Source organism: Cebus imitator, unplaced genomic scaffold (assembly GCF_001604975.1).
Source record: "Cebus imitator isolate Cc_AM_T3 unplaced genomic scaffold, Cebus_imitator-1.0 Scaffold97, whole genome shotgun sequence".
NCBI lineage: Eukaryota > Metazoa > Chordata > Mammalia > Primates > Cebidae > Cebus > Cebus imitator.
Genome location: NW_016107412.1, coordinates 6,112,159 through 6,135,992, shown reverse-complemented (window position 1 = coordinate 6,135,992; position 23,834 = coordinate 6,112,159). Strand labels below are relative to the sequence as shown.

The following is a 23,834-nucleotide window of genomic DNA, read 5'->3' as shown; positions in this document are numbered from 1 at the left end:
AGCTAAAAATCTGCCTTTTGTGGGGGACATTTGCATTTGAAGAGAAAATGCATGTTGATGCAGCCAGGCTTTCTCTGAGGGCCTTCCCTTGCCAGATCTAGGAAACTTAACTGAGACTCTCAGGTAAAGAAACATTTACCTCTAAAATTTCATCTATATAACAAGACCATCTTTGCTAGCCAGGCCTTCTCTTCTCTCCCTCCCACAACCTGCCTTACCAGCATAACCTGATTTACTGCCATAACCTGGTTTTGGCCATCCTCTGAGCCCTCATTTTTTCTATAATCTCAGGATGGTAAATAAGCTGCTCTGCCCCATCAGGGGTAAGGAGTAATCACTCTGCAAGTTTCCCAATGTGCACTAATAAATCTGGATGCCTTTTCCCTTATTAATCTGCCTTTTGTCAGTTGCCTTTTCAGTAAAATTTCAGGGGGCAAAGGAGAAGTTTTCCCTTGACCCCTACATTGGCAATAAGGCTGCTTTGCTTTCTTATCATGTTTGCTCACTGTGTGTAATTTCTTCCAAGAACATTTCCTTTGTATTCACAACTTGGCTAACTGGCCCAGGAGGCCTATTTCAGCTTTCTACATGCCTTCCTCACTAATCTCAATCATTTCTAGCTTTTGATTTTAAGTGAGAGATGTGTGAGTCTTTTTTTCACTTGAAAACTTAGAGGCCATTGCAGGGTTATTAACTGACCTAATTCCAATATTGTTATATCTCAGGAATAGGGAGGCCCAAGGAGAGGGAGAGAGATGGGGGAGTGGAGAAGGCAGAACACACACAACATTTATCAATTAAGTTTGCCATCCATCTTATGGGTGTAGTTCGTGGTGCCCCAAAACAATTACAACAGTGACATCAAAGATAACTGACTATAGATCACCATAACAGGTCATAACGATAACGAAGAAATCTAAAAATACTGTGAGAATCACCAAAATGTGGCAGAGACACAAAATGAGCACATGCTGCTGGGAAAATGGAACGCACAGACTTTCTCAATGCAGGGTTGACACAAACCTTCAATTTGTTAAAAAAAAAAAAAAAGCAATATCTGTAAATATTTCACTCATAAGTGGGAGTTGAACAATGAGAACACATGGACACAGGGAGGGGAACATCACACACTGGGGTCTGTCAGGGTGTTGGGGGCTAGGGGAGGGATAGCATTAGGAGAAATACCTAATGTAGATGGTATTTCTACATCTCCTACATTAGGAGAAATACCTAATGTAGATGTAGTGGTTTATGGGTGCAGCACATCACCATGGCATGTGTATACCTATGTAACAAACGCGCACGTTCTGCGCATGTATCCCAGAACTTAAAGTATAATAATAATAATAATAATAATAAAAACAGTATCTGTGAAACATGATAAAATGAGGCATGCCTGTAATCACTTAAGAAACTCTTCAGGTTTTTTTTTTAGTGCTAGTCATGTGTATGTGAATATCAGACCCAAAGGGTAGAAATATCTGAGCTGACATAACCAAAACCAAAGGCTACTATTCTTTCAGTCACTGAGTAAAGATAAAATCCCCCCCCAAAATCCCAAAGCTATATGATTATGATCAGGAAAGAAATAATCAGAGATATAAGTACAGAGCATTACACAATATTCCTCCAGCAGCTCTCAGTCTGTGTCCAGCAATTTCAAGGACTGGCTGACAGCTTCTTTGAGAAACACTGTTCAGATGACTTTGATCTTGATGCATATTAAGATTAAGGATGCTTATCTGCAGGGTGGATAGTTGTGTCCAATAAATGAAAAAAACAGCAGCCTGGAGCAGTGGCTCATACCTGTCTGGGACTTTGGGAGGCCAAGGTGGGCAGATCACCTGAGGTCAGGAGTTCAAGACCAGCCTGGCCAACATGGTGAAAACTGGTTTCTACTAAAAATATAAAAATTAGCCAGGCATGGTGGCAGGCACCTGTAATCCCAGTTAAATGGGAGGCTGAGGCAGGAGAATCACTTGAACCCAGGAGACAGAGATTGCAGTGAGCCGAGATTCTGTCATTGCACTCCAGCCTGGGAGACAGAGCGAGACTCCACCTCGAAAAATAAAAATAAATAAATAAATGAAAAAACTGCTTTGCTTGCCATTGACCTTCTGTGTTCAGATAAAGAAGGCCTTCAGAGGCCACAAACAGGGGCCTTAAAAAGGTCTTTCCTATCTTGGAACATTTCGTAACAAAAACAAAGACCAAAAGAGGCCATATCTTTTTGCAGGCTCATGGGACTGGAAGAGACCTTACAGTTATTTTGCATCTGGCCTCTCCTTTTGTTATTTTTTTTTTTTTAATTTGAGACAGAGTCTTGTTCTGTTGCCCAGGATGGAGTACAGTGGCACCTCAGCTCACCACAACCTCTGGCTCCTGAGTTCAAGTGATTCTCGTGTCTCAGCCTCCCGAGTAGCTGGGATTACAGGTGCCCACCACCAGGTCCAGATAATTTCTGTATTTTTAGTAGAGATGGGGTTTCACCATGTTGGCCAAGCTCGTCTCGAACTCTCAACCTCAGATGATCCACTGGCCTCAGCCTCCCAAAGTACTGGGATTAGAGGCGTGAGCCACTGTGCCCAGCCTGGCCTCTCCTTTTGTAAAAAAGGAAACTGCTCAGAGACAGGGCATGCCTTGTCCAATCCCAGGCTTTTTAGAGTCTCCTGGGCCTGATCGTGTTCTCTCTTCCTGTGAACATGCTGAAACGGACACGCTGGGAGATTTGAGAAGTGAAACTAGTAGTATATGACTTTTTTCATTTCCACCCTACTGCTCTTATCTTGGATGAGGGATGGTTTTAGCATTCAATTTCTCTTATTTTTCTTTATGGGAAGTGAACCACAGCCAGCAACTTCATAAAACCCCACCCCACCCCATCACCAACAGCAATTAGAAGCTATGAAGGAATCTGAGGAGTTAGTGTACTTTTGCCTTTAGGCATGACAGACCCTACCTGATCCTATCAGATGAATACATTTTTTCAATCTTAAAAGTATCCACTGACAAAAATGTGATATCTTCCCTCTGGAAACTCTGCCACTGTCTGTGCTGATTTTTGTTTACTGAAAGAATATTATTGACCCCCTCACTAGCCATAGAGCAAGAACTCATTCTTGTTCCGTGTTTAGTTGGGCCCAATCTGTATGAAGATGTTTATTTTCCTTGTGCATTTTCAGGATGAACAGGGCTGCCAGCTCAGGTTATGGTTTTGTGCACAGCTACAGCTATTTTGTTCCTCTACTCAGATTGTCAGACTAAATTACTTATCTGGCCCCGTTTAGCTGAGGATGCCAGCCATCACAGAATCTGAGGACTCAAAAGATCATTGAGACCAGCCCTCAAACAGACATTCCTTTGCACCTTAAAACATCTCCAAAGGCAAAACCTGCAAACTCTACCTTAGAAATACATTCTTCCATCTAATCCCAGTTTATCTGGGATTTTATGTCCTTTACAAATGAATTAAAAAGAGTTATTTTTCCTCTCAGTTGAAATAGATCAAGAAAGTCCTTCCAAAGGTTTTGTGACTTACTTTGATATGGGGGTGTTTTGCACATGTTGTCCCCCACACACGGGAACAGCGCTCCTCTTTTCTGTGTTCATAGAATTCAGGGTCTCGTAGGATAGCTACCCTCCGTCCACCATATGCCAGGACAAACTTGCTGCACCCTTCCAGCCGTGTCTTATCCTCTGTAGAGAGGGGCAGTAGGATGGGGATGCTCATGTTGATCACACCATCTGTGGAAAGAGACAAGTGATGCATGAAAACTAGATATAAGGTTGGCCATCCTTGGAGCATGACTCAAAAGTACACAATGCCCCTTCCAAATGTTTCTTTCAAGAAGCATTAAGACCCACATCCAAGTAGTTGTGTTAGCTGCACCAGTTTCTCCAGATTCTAAGATGACAAGTCCTTGAAGGGCTTTCCAAACCACATGGAGCATATGTGAAAAATGGGTTGAGTTTCAAATCATGGAGGTGGCCTCTATAAGTGATCTAACTTTGGAAATGCCTCTTTGTGGGTTCCCTTTTCAAATCTAAGTCCTGACCTCAATGCAGTAGGGAGTTTAACATTTTCCAAAATCCAATTAAATAAAATTACGTTAGCAAAACAAACCAAAACAAAACTCTCTAGTCTTTCTCAGAAATAAACCTTGTAAGAATGTTAGGCAAGTCTCTTATTCTATTATCTGTTTAGGCTCTGTCTGCATACCAACACACTGAATTAAAAAGAAAGAAAAAAATCAGATAATTGATATTAATCTATGGGAATTAGAATATGCATTTTTTGTATAAGTTATTTATGACAGTGTGTGTTTATCTTTTTTAATATTAACTACAATCTGGGTAATAACCTCATTCACATTTTTCTTTAATTTAAAATTTTTAACTTTCATGGGTATAAAGTCAGTGTTGGGTGCATGAGATATTTTGATACAGGCATACAATGCATAATAATCACATCAGGGTAAATGGGGTACCCATCACCTCAAGCATTTATCCTTTAGGTTATAAAAATACAATTATCCTCTTGATTATTTTTAAATGTACAGTTAAATTATTATCTTGTTGTACTATCAAAATTAGATATTATTCATTCTAACTGCTTTCTATACCCATCTCATCCACTTGTAAAAAATATATTTTCAGCCAGGTGCATTGGCTTAAACTTGTAATCCCAGCACTTTGAGAGGCCAAGGTGGGAGGACTGCCTCAGACCAAGTAAGACCAGCCTGGGTAACATGGCCAGACTTAATCTCTACCAAATATTTATGTGTGTGTGTGTGTGTGTGTGTGTGTGTGTGTGTGTGTGTATGCATGTATACACATTTTTTTTTTAATTAGCTGGACATGTTGTCATGCATCTGTAGTCTCAGCTACTCAAGAGGCTGAGGAAAGGGAATCACTTGAGCCCAGGAGTTTGAGGCTGCAATGAATGCTGATCACTCCATACCCCAGCCTGGGTGCAGAGCAAGACCCTGTCTCAAAAAAACAAAACAAAACAAAACCCACTAATCTTTGGGATCCCAAACAAACAGTCCTCCTGATGTTCATGATGGTTTCGGCATAAAATCACCTTTTTTTCCTGCTCCTGCTCCCTCTTTCCTAAATATTTTTGAAGAGACTGGTAATCTCACTTATCTGGGAATCGCAGGTCTTGCTAGCACAACCACAATTGAGAATCATCTGTGAGAAAACACCGAGGAGTGAAAAATGACAACAAGTCATTTATTAAGGCACATGCACTTTCTCTGGAGTGTGAGCCCCTGTCACCATTATGCTGAATCTCTTGCTTTAAGAGGAATTTAAATAAACAGGGTGTTCTCATTTTTCAGTATACAACACAGCAAATGAGAAGGCATCGAATATGGTATTCAGAGAAGTTACATCTTCGGCAGCAAGAAATGTCAAATGACAGCTTGACTGCAAAGGAAGAGACAGGAAACTACTGAAAAAACACACATAGAAACTGTGATGGTTGATGTTACATGTCAACTTAGCTAGGCCACAGTACTCAGATATTTAGTCAAAAATTATTCTAGATATTTTTGTGGAGGTACTTTTTAGATGGGATCAAAATTTAAATCACAGACTTTGAGTAGAGTACCCTTCAGAATGTGAGTGGGCCTCACCCAATCAGTCAAACGCCTAAGTAGAAAAAAGACTCGTCTCCCCAGAAGAGGAGAGAATTATGCAGCAGACAGCCCGTGGACTTGAACCACAGGTCTTCTCAGGGTCTCCAGCCTCCCAGTTTTTGGACTTGCCAGATTATCTACAATCACATGAACCAAATCCTTAAAATAAATCTCTTTATCTCTCTCTGTGTGTGTGTGTGTGTGTGTGTGTGTGTGTGTGTGTACATTGAGAAAGAGATGTATTATATACCTATATATAATATGTAGTTATCTATATATAACATAGTTACCTATTCAAATATATATATCAGATATATTATATAATTCAGATATATTATATATCTATATATTACATATAGATATCTATGTATAATATATAGAAATAAAGCTCTATAATAAATAAAGATAATTTATATATGTATAAAATTAATACATGCATAAAATTAATATATGCACATATATTAATTCATTTAAATATATTAATAAATGTATTTTTATATGTATGTCCATCTAGAGAGGGATGCAGATCATGTTGGTTCTGTTTCTCTGAAGAATCCTGACCATACAATTTTCTAATGCAGAAATTAAAATACAGAGTTATGGGGGTTCTTTAGTGTGAGAGCCAACAATCCCACAGGCCTCTTAATCTTCAGGGCATCATTACATTAGAGCCCAGTTTAACAAGTGGTAAAACTAATAATGACAGAGTCATTTTTAAGTTTCTTTATATTTAACATATTCTTTCTCTGTTTATGAGTGAATACTTTTTTTTTTTAGTAAGACTATTTTGAAATGTTTTTAAATAAGATAGTTAAAAGCGTAGTTGGTTTTCAGTGTGGGGCTTAAAAGAATAAAATTTGTCTCTCTAAAAACAACTCATTTCTCAATGATTCTAGATAATGTTAAAAAATTTACAAAACGGTGCTTCTCCTACAATGATGCCCTTACAAATATGCTAGTCTCTCAATTATACTCACAGATGAGAAAATGAGGGCTCATGGTTAAGTGTATAACACAAAAGAATATTAGGGACAATTTTGTTGGAGTTCCCAAGTTCAAGATTCAGAAGGGAATGAAAGGAAGGTGAATAAAGAAAATATTTAACTGCAGAGAAAACAAATGCAGTTATTTATGGACTTGAGGGAATGTGCCATAGATTAATGAAGCCATTTAAACCTGACTTTTCAATGCAGCATTTAGAAGGCCTCTGACAGAGTTAAAGATTAGAGTTCTATTCCTTTGGGGCATAAGACTCCTCCTAGCAGATACAAAACTAAACTTTCCAGGCATATCACTTTGCACCTTTTAAACACTCTCCAAAGTTTACTAGAACCTAAAGAATGTAATAGGAAATAGAACAGCAACTCCTGGTAACAAAGAAATCCAGTTTATCATAAAATCCTGCAATATACTTTGAGACCCTTTATAAACCACAAATTAGATTCTGTGTACAGAAGGCAATGGTTTGTCATTCAAATAACTCTTTGTTTCAACGTTCTTGGGCAATTAGAGCTGCTAAGTCCTTTGCAAAGAACACTAAATTCAAAGTCAACTGTTCTCCCATTTACTGTGCGGCACTCAACCTTTCTAAACTCAGTTTTTTCATTGGAAAATGGGCTAAATGATATGTATCTCTGTGGGTTGCTGCATGGGGCAGACTGTACAGCACTATGTTAATGGAGGTTGGTGATGGAAGATAATTAAATCCACTGCATAGTCTAGTTGAGGAAAAGGGAAAGACGCTAATAAAGAATAACCCCTTCAGAAATGCTGGAAATTATGCTCTCTGTGGATTGCTTACTGACCACATTGCTCAAAGAAAGACCATGATATTTGCCTCTGCTTATAAAGAATGACTTAGCCAAAATAAAGTAAAGCGAAATGCAAAGCAAAACATAGAGCAGGGTACCGAAGGAAGCTAGCGCTGCCTGCAACACGTCTGTAACACTGCCTTCCATCAAGTATTCTGCCTTGAAATCCAAAGGATATTTCACTGTTGCAGCCACCTCCTCATGTCCACTAGATTTCTCACCAACGTAACTTCTAATATACCTTCATCCTGGCCTTGAGCGAAAATCTAAAATGACTAAATAACACTCCCTGACAGACTGTCTCAGTAAGGAAGTGAATCTGTGGGATATTATAGAAAGGAGTTCTGCCAAGTCGTAATGCCAACTGATCTTATAAGCCTGTAGCTACAACTCCAATGTGTATACACAGATTTACTGTAGTTTCCCTATCATCTTTATCAACTTTTCTAATACACAGACTTATCCAGCTATTACTAAGACGTAATACTTGAACTGTGCTGAAACATCACCCATGGCTTTCAACCTTGACTTCAACTTTCAGTCTTTTCCTTCATGTGTTTCACTCAGCTCTGGCGGGAACTGCCTTGATTATTTTATTGTGGTATATCTCATTTTGAAAAACAATATCGTGGTCCTTCCACCACAGCAAGTCCAAGAGATAAGTTATTGTTCAATAGGATGATTTTTCTTTTGCTTTCAATAATTTTCAAGCCTTCTGTGTTAGCCTTGAAGATCTGCTTCACATTGTTTGGGACTGTTTCTTTGCAAAACCTAAATTATGCTTTATTGCTTAATTGAGCTTTTTAAAAAAAAAATGATGAAAGCAATACCAAAGATAGATGACATTCAGAATTTTACCTTTTCATTCTTGCACAATGCAGAAGTTTACAATCACAGCAAATGTATATTTACTCCCAGTTCTATAACTAGCAATCATAATGGCTTGAAATTAAGTTCATGCATAATCATACATTGCAAACAAATGAAGTATAATCCTACACAATCCAACCAGGTACATTTGCTTTAATTGATTTATTCTTCCTCAACTTAAAATCTTTTATAAACACCATGGAAAAAAATTTCCAGATTTGTGAAACTAAATGAGACCAACAGTCATTGGAAGAAGTTCATAAATGTAAAAGACACAGAAAAAAAATGTAAAAGACTCAGGAATAAAATGTGCAATGATTATTTAGAAACAAGTTTACTTTTTTCATCCAAATACTACATTATACAAAATAGCTACATCTGGTCCAGAAATTTCCTGTTGTTTGGACTCCAGTGAAAAGAAAAATACAGTATTATTCTACTATAACTGGTTGGATCATAAACTAATAGTGATTTCAACTGGTTAATGTAGATTTTCTTTTAGTTATATTCTTAACCATTTCCAGTTAATGTAGGACATCTAATTATCATAATTTAGCTATTTGGAAAGTTAAAGTACATACCAGGAAGCACCATGCCTAGGGAAATATAAACACAATTAAGAAACATTTTCAGCTCTCCACCAAAAGAATCTTACAGCAACAATGTCACAGAGCAAATTACTATTATGACACTTTACATATACAACATACAAATATACTAGTTTTGTCATGCTATTTTTAAAAATAGAGAGTATATGATAGCAAAATGCCGTTGAAATCAGAACTTGTACAGAATGTTGTTCAATACAATCCAAAAGCATCGTTCAGATGTTTATCTGATTTTCTAATTATTTATTTATTTATTTTTCCTTCCACTGGGAAGAGACATCTGTTTTAAAATAATTATAACATGTTAATATTCCCTCCAGCTTCACCAGGAAATTTTCTCTTGCAAACATGTGATCTTACAACCACTGTTTAATAGTTTACAAACTAGGCTTTGGGAAAATGTATAGAAGCAAATTGCCCTAGAACATGCTAGAATCCCACATGGTTAGAGGACATGAAAATATGCCCAGCAGAACAAGCACCAATGTTAGATGCAGGACAACCTCGATTTAAGTCTAGGCTTCAAATAAGTTATGCAACCTTTCTAATAGATATTTTCTCAAGTGGACAAAATATCTTCACCATGGCATTATCTAGATTAAATGTCATAATCTATGTCAAACTCAAGTGTCAGAACACAATTGGTGCTCAGTAAGTGCTGGTGATATATGTGGAGTGCCCTCACACCCTGCACTGGAAAGTCAGAGCTGTGGAAGAATAGCCATTAAATGACGGAGTCTCACAAGGCTGCCCTATCTCAATCCTGCTTGGATGCCATCAGTCAACCCAAGCTTGAGGTTCCATTTTTAAATTTAGATGTGACATTTATGGTTAAAAGGTCTGTCACAACCCTGGAACTATACTTCCAGTTCAAAATAAAGTGATATGATACATTAACATAAAAATAGATTCTTGAGTAATATCTGGAGTGACTAATTTCTTATTTGATGCTCACTACCATGAGGTGGATGGAGCACTTATTACTGCTCCCAGTTTCCATGTAATCCAGATGTCTATTCCCCCAAACTCACCAGCCGGGGGATATGAATGTGGTCACCTTCCCACTAATACTTGAAGCCTACCAAGTCCCTACCTGCTCATGCAGAAAGCCCAGTTCTTTCCAAAGCCTACCCAAGTGTTTATGGGAGTCCCCAAAGGGTGTGTTTCTTGTGTCTCCAAGTCAAGCCCCCAGCCATGTGCCACTTGCTATGTGGATCTGTGGGTCTGTCTGTACTCAGAAGTACAGATCCTGCTGCGTCACTCCAGCCACCAAAGTTCTTGGTATCAGTAGGGCTGTCTCAGTTTATGGACTCTTCTTTAAGTGGAAAAAATGTTTCCTTCCTCTCTATTAACCTCAGATAAAGATTGTTTGGGAGGTTGCTTTAGTTCCATAGTACTAGTGAATTGAGTGAGGCAACCCTTGTAAGCCATATAAATCCCTTTATCCTCTTGTGGCTCCAGTGTGGCTCTGTCAGCAGGGTTCAAGACCAGATGTTGTGCTACTTCCATACCCAGGAAAATGCTCCCTCCTTTCCTTATCAAAACACAAACCATCTTTGCCTCTAGGATTTTTTGTTAGCCCACCCTGAAGTCTCAAATCCCAGGCTAAGGACCCCTGATTTCCATTAACATTGACCTCTGCAACCATTTCCACCACCCTGGTATTTTTGTTTATGAAATGAGCCCTTGTCAATAGCACTATTTGTATTGAGGCTTCTCTTTCAATGTGGCTCACTTGTCTTTTGGCCACAGCTCTGGTTCACATGCTCAAAATCAACCTCTTCCTCATGGCTAGCTGCTAAGCCCAGTGACCTTAACTTCATGCAGCCTGTTTTCAGCATGTATCAAAATCAAGACATCAAGATAAAGGTCAGCCTTCCTTGTAGACTGTCAGGCCTTGCAGATTCTGTTGGAAAGGACATCAGGGGAACAGCCTGGCATGGAAAGAGCACTGGGCCAGGAGTCCTAAGATTATGGACTCTGGTCTTGGGCCTTCACTTATGAATGTCATGAACTTGAGCAAATCACCTACTCTGAGGCCAGTTTCCCCATCTGTAAAGTGGGATAATAATTGCTGCCTCTTTTCTAGGGTTTTTGTGAGGATCAAAATGAAATAATGCCTGAGAAAATGTTTTGAAAACAGAGGCATGGTATAGAGATATGCATTATTATTGTTGTTGTTAAAGCAAGCTAGAAGTAAATTAAGTGTCTTTGGGGAATAGTATTTAATTTGAGAAGTGAAGGATTCAGGTTGTGGGGTGTCATCTGTCACAGCAAAAGAATAAGGGAAAAGGGCCCGCAATGATCAGTCTTTGAGTTCTGATTCTGACTTCATGCCCCATTCTCCAGGCAAAGGCACAAACACAAGATATGAATATCTTTCCCAAAAGAGAACATCTTGTTTGATTTTTCTTCCTAAAAGGGTTGGAACCCTGCTCAGTATTACAAATTCAGTGTGACTCTACCCCCACTCCTTCCCCACTTAGCAGCCATTCCTTCAAGATCTTGAAATAGATAAGTTATATTTGATAAGCTCAGGCAGTTCTAGGAAGGAAATGATCATGGAAGTGTCCGGAAATCTTCTCAATGACACATGCTTCTGAGCTTGACCAGATTGGTTTTCCAAGCCATTCAGCCTGTGCCCAGAAAGCTGATTTAATGCTCTTTCGTTAGAGTGTAGTGGAAGAAGCCATTTTAACATATTTCCTGTGTGGGCATGAACACTGATACTTTAGCATGCACCAAGGAAAGCAGTTGTTGCAATAAAGCTTGACATGAGCAACCTGGAGGGTGGGGGGTGCCATGAAGGTCAGCAATATGTGCTGACCTCATCTTGACTGCCCCAGGACGGTCTCTAGCAGGTGGCAATGGTACTTCTATGTGCTGCCTTCTGAATATCAGCACCAGCAAAGAGCAGGTGGAGGTGAAACGGACTTGTCTTTTTCTTGGCTTTACACCCATTTTTTAGTTCCTTAGTTTTAAAGGAACAACCTTGAGAACAACCAAAAAATCCTAAAAATGGAAGGTTAAACATAATAGAATGGCGCATACTATAAATTATCCAAATATATTTCCTCCTTCTGTAAAACTTCTGGGAAAGATTTTTTTTTTCCCTTTAACAACAAACAGTAAGAAATGGCAACAAAAACATACCATCTAGCAGGGTGCCAAAGTGCAAAACTTGTAAGTACTCCTTCTCCCGCATGAAACCTTTGAGGGGAGTGGCCCAGCCTTCGCTCAAAACCTGGACCCACTGGAGATCCAGCTGCAAAACACAAAAAGTAGTTGAGCATTTTCATAAGTTCTATTTTCCAGGCATCTGGACCCAGGGAAGTCCTATCTTATTCAGTTAACAGGAGGATGAGGGTAGAGCCTTCTATGTCTTAAGTGTTCCCACCTGTTATGCTAACCCATGAGCTAAGGGCCAGAGAGATTTCAGTTTGGAAATTTCCTATGAAAGAGTGGTGAAAAGATTTTGTATTGAGATGACTTATTTGAATATTTTAAGGCTGTATCTGTTCCCAAAATGTGCAACTGAGTTGACAATTAACTCTTTTTCTTTCTTTTATCCACAAAATCCTGGTTTGGCTATATTTTTCTACCAGATGTACTTACTGGTACAAGGACAGCTACGTAAAATTGTCCAGTGCAAATATAGAAGTTATTTCCCCAGTCACCTCCATACATGGCATTGATCAGCTGCCTTGTGGCAATTCTCAGTGAGAGACTGCTTAGAGAAGAGGTTAAAAAAACTTGGGAAAAAAGGAGTGTTTTATTTGTGGATATTACATGCGCCTTATTTGCACCTTTCTTATTGTTAAGAGTAATTGCAAATAAGTTATAATGACTGATACTAAGCCTGATTCTCCTTTGATCAATGTGCACCCACTTACCTTAGTAATTGATAATGAAGGGAGAGTTTCAGCCTCCGCTCGGATTTGGTCAAGTTTGTTTTCAGGCACAAACAGTTCGTGGATATCTTTGATTATAGTATGGGGTACAATGTTCTGACATGAAACAGAATTGAAATGAAAACTGTAAAAGCAATGCTTCAGTAAAGAAGCATAGATTGTCTTTCATGACTATATTAAATATATATATATATAAAAGACAATCAGTTCACACACCTGCTCTTGCAGCAGTTCCACTACCTGCTGGACACAGTCACTCACTGTGGACAAACTGGTTTTAAGCACACGCTCAGGAGTTTCAGGTTTCTCATAATCAGAATCAATACCTGTAAATCCTGCAAGGCAAATGGGTGACAATCGAATCTGTATTGACAGAATAATCTTTTTAATCAATAAGGCAAAACACATGTTGGAATAATGTATTAAACTGAAAATTCACATTTTAACAGAAAATGTCAAACAGCCATCCTTCACTTCTAGCAATAAGAAAATATATAGCTGTATTTTCAATATGGAAAGCCCCAAACTGGCAACAAAATCCAGCTGGCTAAGTTGAAGCCCTCTATAGATGATTAAAATCAAAGAGGATCACAATAATAAGGAAAAAATCTGAAACACTCCTCTACACACACACTCACATATAAATATCCATTTTAGTTCTCTAAGCTTCATTACATATGGCTGAGATGACAATTCTTAAAAATAAAACCCCACATTTTAATAAGCCTCTGGACATATTGAATGATGTGATAAAAAGTTGTGCATGTTATATGCAATTTTGGAAAAGAGTTTGAAACTCAAGGCAGATTTCTGAGGACAGAATAGGGACTGACAGCCTAAGTAACTGGTAAAGATACTTCTAGCCAATCCACATACCTTTAATCTCCCCAGCTCTGGCCCTTTTGTAGAGGCCTTTTACGTCTCTGCTTTCACAAATATTTAGAGGTGCATCTACAAATATTTCAAAGAATGGCAGCCCTGCTGATTCATGTATTTTGCGGGCATTCTCACGATCCTGAAAAGCAATATATTTAAGAATATAAAAAGAGGTTTCACGGTGAAATTCTAAATCACAAACACTGTGTACTTTGGTTTTCAATAGCCTTGAGATAACACTGGGGTTGTGCTCTGCAGAGTGCTTGAGATAAAGTCCAGAAATTTCACTCTGGTAAACACAGCTCTCTCAAGGACTTTCAGAGAAAAACAATGGAAAATAGGCCCTCTTAGCAGGAAAGCACTGGCTGTATGGGAGCATTTTATTCAAAGGATGTGTTCAGAGCTACATATGATGTTGTGGTCCCCAGAAATTTTCTGATTTAAAAGAAGAGTGACACTCCACCTCAGTGATGTCAGCGTTAAACACATAGAACCTGAAGCTTCAGCTGTGAACTGCTCTTTTCTTTAGTTAGGTCCCTTTTCTGACAACTAAAATTACAGAACTTTAGAGTTTCTCTTGTTTAACTTTTTCTTCCCTTTGACTCTGACCAAATGTTTCTTATAATTGTGAACATGGAAGGGTTTATGTCCACTGGTGCCCTGGCATCTGGAAAGGAAGGAATTCTCTTTATATAACCAATATTAAAAAGAGGAAATGAGAGAGCCTGTGATGGGGGAAGAAGTGGTCGGGAAATTGAAAGGAGGCATTCTTATGCCCTCTCTCTCTGACTCCTTCCCCTAGCAGTATGAGAGTACTTGCACTGTGTGTGGGAATTGTGTGTAGTGCCATTTTTTTTTCTTACCTTTGAGAATGGAGAAATAAAGCTGGTAATGCAGACCAGACCAGCGTCAGCAAACAGCTTAGCTACCTCGGCAATTCGGCGGATATTTTCCTCTCTGTCCCCAGGAGAGAATCCAAGGTTTTTGTTTAGTCCATGACGGACGTTGTCCCCATCCAGGGAGTAACAAGGGATGGCATGGGAGACAAGGTACTCCTCCAGGGCAAAACTTATCGTTGTTTTTCCAGCACCAGAGAGACCTGTTCAGAACAGATAAAGCAGACTGACATCGGCCTGGATAGTTTAAGGGGACAAATTATTAACTAATCCGGCAATTTAAAATATAACTAAATCTTAAAAAAAAAAGAAAAAGAAAGAAAGAAATCATTAAAATCTAGAAAAAGTATAGTTGACTATAAGGCAAATACATTTTTCTCAAATTTTGAAATAACTATTTGTTTTCTGTTAGGATTATAGCTTTTCAAAGCAAGCAGTGTTCATAAATAGGGCGATTTGGGGCTACATGTGGTCCTCGATGTGTTCTGTTTGAACTGCAGAGGTTTTTAAAGATTAGAAAGTTGTCATACAGGCTGGGCATGGTGGCTCACGCCTGTAATCCCAGCATTTTGGTAGGCTAAGGTAGGAGGATCACTTGAACCCAGAAGTTCAAAACTAGCCTGGGCAACATAGTGAGACCCTGTGACTACAAAAAACAAAAAAACTAGCCAAGTGTGGTGGTGTGCACCTGTAGTCCCAGCTACTCAGGAGGCTGAGGTGGGAGGACCTCTAGAGCCTGGGAAGTCAAGGCTGCAGTGAGCTGTGTTGCCATCATGACACTCCAGCCTGTGTAACAGAGTGAGACCTTGTCACAAAAGCAAAAAGGAAGCTGTGGATACAAATCCAGATTCTGTATTCTCTTGAAAAAAATCAAAAGATGTGGTGACAGTGGTCTCATATCCCCTTCAAAGTCAGCAATCAGCTGCAATGGAGGGAACGGCCAGCCCCTGGAGACATTAATAAGTCCACCTCCCTTGTGGATACCACTGAACAACCGTCTCACAGAGCTGGGATGAAGTCCTTTTGGCTTCAAGATGCTTCCAAAATGACTCAAAATATAAAGACAGGAAGCCGGCTAGGGACATGTATTTAGAGCTGCCATATGTCACACTCTTAGGTATAAAGACTCTCTAGAGTCTTTATATGAGAAAAGAGTTACCATGTGGCTTCTACCATGGTTTCAAAGCACAATGATCAGGAACATACTTTGCAATTTCCATATGAGGAGGAACATAAGAAGAAGGGGAAATAAACACAACCTGTCGAAGTTATTTAACAGTTCAAAATCTGAACTACTCTAAAGACTAGCACTCTAAAAAAAAAAAATGAGTCCTTCATACCTTGTCTACACAGTCCTCGCACAAGGTTCCTTACCTGTGGTCAGTAAAGAATGTCTCTTTCTAATAGTTCTGGAAGCTCTGAATTTATCTTGGAACCTCAGAGGAGAGGATTACCCAACTCACAGGTATTTGAAGATACAAACCCATGGCTGAGTCTGGCTTTAGAGTTCTTAATCTAAGATTCTTTGTGGAACAGAGTTTCATCAAAGCCAATCCAAAAACCTATGGAGAAATAACTATTCTTGCTGCACTTCATGCAAATAATAAGGCCAAGAATAAGAGTAAAGTGGTAATCTACTGCAGCTTGGAAGAAAAAAAAAAAGGGTTGGGGAATGTAAAAGTCTGAATCAATATACTAGTTCTGGGCAATTATCCTGCAAATTCTGCCAGGTAATGAAAGTAAGTAGGGTACCCATAACCCCTAGGCTTCTTTGTTTGGGAAAATAAAACCAAAGCTTCATAGACTGCCAAAGGGAAATTCTATATCTTGGCAAGTAAAATTTTAGATGGAAATATCTACTACACCACACTTGTGGGAATTGCTATACTCACTCTACTATTTGCAATAGGGTTATACATGGTAGCACCTTCTAACTGAAACATTGGACAGAGTTTTCATTGCTATTATATTGTGCTTAATTATTATCCTTATAGCAGGAATAATAGTTACTGACAAAAAGGAAGCATGAAAGTTTTACTATCACTGAGTCTGCTAGGACTTTTTACTGCATTTAGTGATGATTAACACCTCTAATAAACCAGAGAAAAATCTACAGGTACTTCAAGATCAAATCAAAATTATTGACAGGCTCAGGGAAAATGCCAGCTTCAGCCCCGGGTGGCTACAATCTTTTTTTTCTTGAGACGGAATCTTGCTCTGTCACCAGGCTAGAGTGCAGTGGCGCAATCTCGGCTCACTGCAACCTCTGCCTCCTCGGTTCAAGTGATTCTCCTGCCTTAGCCTCCCAAGTAACTGGGACTACAGGCGCATGCTACCACGCCCAGTTAATATTAGTCTGTATTTTTAGTAGAGACAGGGTTTCACCCTGTTGGCCAGGCTGGTCTTGAACACCAAACCTTGTGATCCGCCCACCTCGGCCTTCCAAAGTGCTGGGATTACAGGCATGAGCCACTGCACCCAGCCCTACAGTAAGTATATGTAAACAGATTGTTGGCATGTGTACTTTCATACATTGAGGTAACGCTAATTACAGTTACTGAGAACTTTACTATGTGTCAGGTACTATGAAAAATGCATTTGTCCTTTATTGATTAAGTTACAGTGACACCTCCATAAGCCAGGTACTGTCTTTATTCTCATTGTACAAATAAGATATCTGAGGCTTAGAGAGCTTGACTGGCTTGTCCAAAGTCACAAAGCTCATTTGGTGGAGTTGAGGCTAAAATCTGAGTCTATGGATTTAAAATATTTTGTTTCTTCTAGTCTGCCTGGTCAACAGCCTATCTTTGTAATATAAGAATAAAAAATAAGTTAGATAAAGATGATTTTTTAATTTAATTTAATTTTTAAATTTAATTTTCATTTTTGAGATGGAGTCTCATTCTGTTACCCAGGCTGGAGTGCAGTGGCACGATCTTAGCTCACTGCAACCTCTGCCTCCTGTGTTCAAGTGATTCTCCTGCCTCAGCTTCCTGAGTAGCTGGGATTACAGGCGTTCACCACCATACCCAGGTAATTTTTATCTTTTTAGTAAAGACAGGGTTTCACTGTGTTGGCCAGGTTGATCTTGAACTCCTGACATCAGGTGATCCACCCATCTCAGCCTCCCAAAGTGCTGGGATCAAGGGCGTGAGCCATCAAGCCCGGCCTTGATTTTTAAAATTTGCCATCTGTTCTTTTCTAATGAAAAGATAATTCATTTTAAGAGTAAAGAAGGAGAAAGTATACCCTTTGGATATGTTTCTCTTCTACCAATGCTCTTTTTCTTTTTAAGGGGTGTCACATTAGAGAAAATGGACTTTGTGTGTATAGCTCAACACGAAAGTTGTTTTCACCAGTGATCTTCGCATGAAGGCAAACATATAACAGTATAACAGGAGGGGATCTTCTAGAATACAGCTATAACTACTGTTCAAATTACATCTCTTGGGGGAGCTGAGGTAAACATTTCAGGAGTAATCACAGGAGGATGGTGCATATTTGAGCACAGCAGGTTTGTTGCTCACTGTCTGTCCTTGCACTGGAGGCTGCAGAAAGTTGTTTTGATGCACAGTCCAGGCATGAATGAAACCAGGAAACCAAAGGCACAAGGGAAAACTTGGAAACGACAAGAAAGAGGCTAGTTGGGACAGAAAAAGGTAAAGATTTAGGATAGCAAGAAAAGATGCAAGGCAGGTCCCTACCTGCCAGATTCTTTAGAATGAGCTTCAGGTTAGAAACCATCAACATTTTATAACCTGAATAAACTTAGTTTTGCAGGTGGGCTCATTCCATTTGAAGACTGTTGTCTATGAAATGATCTTGTTTTTTTTTTTTCCCTTTTGAGTCCAGAAATAATTTTGTCTACTTTGGACTCAGCGTACAAGGTAACAGCCTAGGGCTACCTATTGGGAGTCAGATTCTAATTCCAGTTCTGTCACTAACTCTTAGCTTTGACATTCTGTGGCTATAAAAACACAAGAAAAGGAAGAGTAATTTGATCATTTCAGCAGCAGCAAGTTATTTCTGTATACAAGGGCCATCTTGCATTGGAACCGAATCATTTTCTGTGTGCAAAAAAAAAAAAAAAAAGAGAGAGAGAGAAAAGAAAAAAACAAGGGCAGTCCTCAGCCAAAGGGAAATTTCTAGCTTTCCTTCTTGCACAGATTCTTATGTTTGTTTGTTTGCTTGTTTAGACAGTAAGTGAAATACCCTCCTAGAATGTCAAAACATTAGGCAAAAATAACAAATATCTCTAGATGTCCAAAACCTTATGGACAGCCAAATGCTTGATGTCAAATTAGGAAAGCCTCATTCATAACTGCCAGTAAACACGTTTAGGGATGAACATGAGAATTATTGAATTTCTTAGCACTGAAAGGGAATGTCAATGTCATAATCATCTTGTCTCATCCTTTCCTGACAAAGAGAGAAAAGTGACAACTAGAGACTTTTCCAGTTGACTTGATCAGACTCTATTTTTATAGTCAACCTTAACTCTATTTGTCACTTATGGTAGGGTTAGGACTGACACCCAGGCTTTCGACTACATCTCCCAGCCTCCTTCTAATGATAAAACAAGCATGTAATATGTTATACTAATTTCCACAAAATTGTATCACATGTCAATTTGCAATTAATAATATGTATATATCTGAATATGACATACCTGTTAGCCACACGGTACATCCTCGGAACCCACCCCTTGTTCCAACCACTTGCCCTCTCTTATTCCTGCTCACATGGTGGGCCTGATAGACTACATTGGTGGATTTCTGCTGGCTTTCCTACAAAATAAGACAAAACCAAACACAGTATTAATAAAACACATATTCTTCACTGCAATATAAATCCATCTTAAACTTTTAATTGGAAAATTGATACATGTAACAACTTATATAAAAATATTTTGAAAGAAATTCATCCTTGTCCATTCTAATATAATTTTTTTCATTTCTACAGATTACCCTGAGCCATTAGCTACATGTATATATTTTTCTTAGCTGTGAGTCTATGTATCTAAGTTATTCATTCTGCATTTCACTTAGTTATCCATAAGCATTTTTGCTTTCATAAAATAATTACTTTTAAATTATAGCATCATATTTCATTTGCTCATGCAGCACAATTTGCTAAATAATAAAAATATAATGCAAGCATATTATATTAATAGTCTTCTCCAACTGTATCTCTTCCATAACTGGCAAACAGAATGACATTTATTAATTCTATTAATTTAGAAACAAACACTAACTTTACAATACTCATCATAATCCTTTGAGAGTATAATTCAAATTGGATAAGTTTTGATTTTATGTAATAGTCCTGGTTGCATGACATTTTAACATTTGCACCTTAAGAAAATGACTGTTTCAATGAATGCATGTTCTCCCCAAGTCCAATGGGCTTGACCTCAGAACCAAAATACTCTAGCAGATAAGGAAATACTAGGGTGGGCTGGTTAATCCTCAATCCCTATAGAGCCAGAGAAAGGCCCAGATTGCAGTGAAAAGGGTTAAAGTCAGTAATACCCGTGTTGCTCCCATTCAGGCATCAGAGACAAGGCAAGAGTGAAGCCCTTCAACACACAAGGGCTACTTCTTCACAAGAAATAAACTTTGCTTCCACTTTCTCAAGGGTTAGTGTATTAACTTTTTAATCTTTCAAAAAGCCCATCAGAAATGGAAATGTAGTAGTTATTAGGATTGGAATCCAATCCAAATATCAAATGTCTTTATTTTGGCTGTAATAAAATCAGCTTAGTGAGGTAGGAGACTGTCTGATCCTGATTCTAAACTCTGACTGAGAGGTGTAAGTCTGATGAATAAAAAAGGTAAAGTGAGCCAATAAATACAGCTTTTGGTGGACTTAAAAGAAAGTAACATGTGATCCAAGGGGGAAAAAATCCATAATAATGGTTAAATAAAAAGGTTAGGAACTACTCATATATATCTGCGGTGTGCAATTGAATTTCTAATGACAGACATAAACCAGGTTTCTGAACTGTAAAAATCTATGAGCCTTTTTTTTTTCTTTTTTTTTTTTTGCATACCCACCAGAACTAAGAAAGCACCAATATTTTTTTAGCAAGAGCTAGAGGATTTTAGAAAACTCTGCCAGGAGCAGTAGTTCATGCTTATAATCCCAGCCCTTTGGGAGGTGAAGGAGGAAGGATTGCTTAAGCTCAGGAGTTTGAGATCAGCCTGGGCAACATAGTGAGACCTCATCTCTACTAAAAATAAAAAAATATTAGCCAGGCATGGTGGCATGTGCTTATAGTCCCAGCTACTGAAGAGGTTAAGGTGAGAGGATCACTTGAACCCAGGGAGCTAAGGCTGCAGTGAGTAATGACTGCACCACTATACTCCAGCCTGGGCAACAGAGTGAGACCCTGTCTCATTAAANAAAAAAAAAAAAGAAGAAAAGAAAAAGAGAAAAGAAAACTCACCTCTTTTTGCTTTGGGAAATAGAAACTTTGAGAAAATAGAACCAAAGAGGGCTACAACTAGGATTGTTTGGTGGTTTATGTAAGATGACATGTAAATGGCAAAGTTCTCTACAAATGTGAATGTTGATGATTCTTATTCATTGTAGATATCCCCAACCAGATAGGCTGGAGTCTGCTGGATTGGGACCAGGAAAATGGCTTCAGGACTTAGGAGCCCCTACTGGCCTTTCAGTGTAAAATTAAGAAAGCCCCATTCACAACTGATGGTAAATGTGTTTAGGGATGAATATGGGAATTACTGAATTCCTTAGGGATGTGATAATCAACTTGTCCCATCCTTTCCTGCCTGGCCTTTTAGGGGTGCTAAGAAAGGCAGAGCACAGAGTGGCAATGGGCCTGCTAGTGAGACAGAGTCAGGCAGAGGGGCCAAGGGTCAGGGGACAGGCATTATCAGTGTCAGAGGGGGCCAAGAGGAAGGTGGTTAAGGGCACAGTGGGATCAGCTGGGTGAAGTTACCTAAAACCCTCTAAAGCTAGATGTTCTGGTCGTCCATTAAGGAAACCTGGTCAGAACCCAAGACTTGGATATGGTTGGGCATAGTCCCAGAATGTGGCAGATGTGACAGCAGTGATGTCTTACACTACAGGGCTCATAAATGGGGACAAATTAGGCCACTCCATGAGAAAGTCTAGCAGTATCTCCCTGGGTGAACAAATCCCCTGACGGTATTCTGTCTTGGGCTTTGTTGTTGTTGTTTGAGACAGGGATTTACTCTGTCACCCTGACTAGAGTTCAGTAGTGGAATCAGGCCTCACTGCAGCCTCGAACTCCCAGGATCCAGCTATCCTCCCACCTCAGCCCTAGAAGTAGCTGTGACTACAGGTGCACACCACCATGCCTGGCTATTTTTTAAAAATATTTTTTGTAGAGATAGGGTCTCACTGTGTTGCCCAGACTGATCTCCAACTCCTGGAACCAAGTGATACTCCCACTTCAATCTTCCACAGTATTGGGATTACAGGCAAAAGACACTATGTCCAGTCCCCTGAAGGTATTCTGTGTCCTTGGTGCCAAGTGTACGTGATGCCTCAAGGATAGCATTTAAATTTCCTTTTTTTGATTTTCTTGTTAATTAATGTCATTAAGTTCAAGAACATTATGTCTGAATATCAGACCCAAAGGTCAGTTCACTTGATTATTCATTGATTTTTTTCAGTAAATGTTTATTGAGCTCCTACTGTGTGCCAGTGACAATCTGAAACACTGGGACTATAGTAGAAAACAAAAGAGAATCCCTGGCATCATCTGGGGGAGAAAGACAAAAAGATGAGGTATACCTGGGGCTCCACTCTCTGAGGGAGGGAGAGGGTCTCTCATATGTATATATATGTATACCATGTGAAGAAATGCAAAGCACACCTAGTAATAAAAAGACAACCAGCCGGGCACGGTGGCTCATGCCTGTAATCCCAGCATTTTGGGAGGCTGAGGTGGGCAGATCATAAGGTCAGGAGTTTGAGACCAGCCTGGCGAATATGGTGCAACCCAGTCTCTACTAAAAATACAAAAATTAGTTGGGCGTGGTGGCGTGTGCCTGTAGTCCCAGCTACTTGGGAGGCTAAGGCAGAAGAATCACTCGAACCTGGGAGGCACGGGTTGTAGTGAGCTGAGATGGTGCCACTGCACTCCAGCCTGGGTGACAGAGTAAGACTCAGTCTCAAATAATAATAATAATAATAATGATAAAGACAACCCAATTTTTTTAAATGGAAAAAGATTTGAACAGTCACTTTACAAAGGAAGATATACACAAGGTCAGTAAAGAACCATGAAGTGCTTAATGTCATTAGTCATCCAGAAGAATGCAAATTAACATCTAATGACGGCAAAGATGTGCTCTCATATTTTGATAGTGGAGGTGTGAAGTTGCACAATCATCCTGAGAAAAGAACTCTGACATTTACAGTTATCTTCCCCATGACTCAGCAATTTCATTAACAGATATCTATTCAAGAGAAATGAAAATGTGTCCACAAAAGACAACTTGCACTAGAATCCTTGAGGTCAGGAGTTTGAGATCACCCTGGCCAACATGGCGAAACCCTGTCTCTACTAAAAATACAAAAATTAGCTGGCATGGTGGCACGTACCTGTAATCCCAGCTACTTGGCAGGCTAAGGCAGGAGAATCACTTGAACCCCGGAAGCGGAGGTTGCTGTGAGCCAAGATTGTGTCACTACACTCTGTCCTGTTGATGGAGTGTAGTGACACAATCTTGGCTCAAAAACCAAAAAAAAAAGACTTTGTCTCAAAAGAAAAGTAAACAAACAAGAAAATATATAATAAGATTTTATATGGTGGAATTATATTATTTAATGCTGCTGCATTTATAGAAAAGGACTCTGACCCTAATCACAACATATTAGACTAGGGTGCTGTCCACCTGTGCACATGAACATCCACCAAAATTTAATTTGTCTGTAGAGACAGTTTTGTTTCCTCTAGTTTGGCTATTTCTTCTCCACACAGGCAGAGATCCACAATAAACTCCAAGCTCTGTTAATTTTCTAAGGGAACTTTGTTATGATCTTGATAATTGTCCCCAAGCAAGTTCTTTGTTTTCTAAAACAGTTCAAATCTAATTAGAAGGAATGACTCTAACATAGTATTTATCTCTTAACTTTTGTTCTTTGTTACCTGCATTTAAATTTTCTATGACTCCAGCAATGTTTAAACAAATAAATAAACACTTTCAGATGGCCAGGTACTGGG

The 23,834-nt window shown here is 39.1% G+C and overlaps 1 protein-coding gene across 2 annotated transcripts in view; it reads right to left on the bottom strand.

Moving 5' to 3' along the window:
- PAPSS2 (3'-phosphoadenosine 5'-phosphosulfate synthase 2) overlaps positions 1 to 23,834 on the bottom strand; it is an 88,916-nt gene that overhangs the window by 16,408 nt on the left and 48,674 nt on the right. Inside the window, exons 2-9 of one of the 2 annotated variants that reach the window (XM_017536369.2) lie at positions 19,284 to 19,401; positions 14,582 to 14,817; positions 13,719 to 13,857; positions 13,059 to 13,177; positions 12,825 to 12,938; positions 12,085 to 12,196; positions 8,905 to 8,919; positions 3,539 to 3,744 (exon numbers count right to left, since the gene is read on the bottom strand). In XM_017536369.2, coding sequence (XP_017391858.1) covers positions 3,539 to 3,744; positions 8,905 to 8,919; positions 12,085 to 12,196; positions 12,825 to 12,938; positions 13,059 to 13,177; positions 13,719 to 13,857; positions 14,582 to 14,817; positions 19,284 to 19,401 — 1,059 coding nt within the window. The remainder of the gene's footprint in view (positions 1 to 3,538; positions 3,745 to 8,904; positions 8,920 to 12,084; positions 12,197 to 12,824; positions 12,939 to 13,058; positions 13,178 to 13,718; positions 13,858 to 14,581; positions 14,818 to 19,283; positions 19,402 to 23,834) is intronic. The other variant, XM_017536370.2, reaches the window with a different exon arrangement.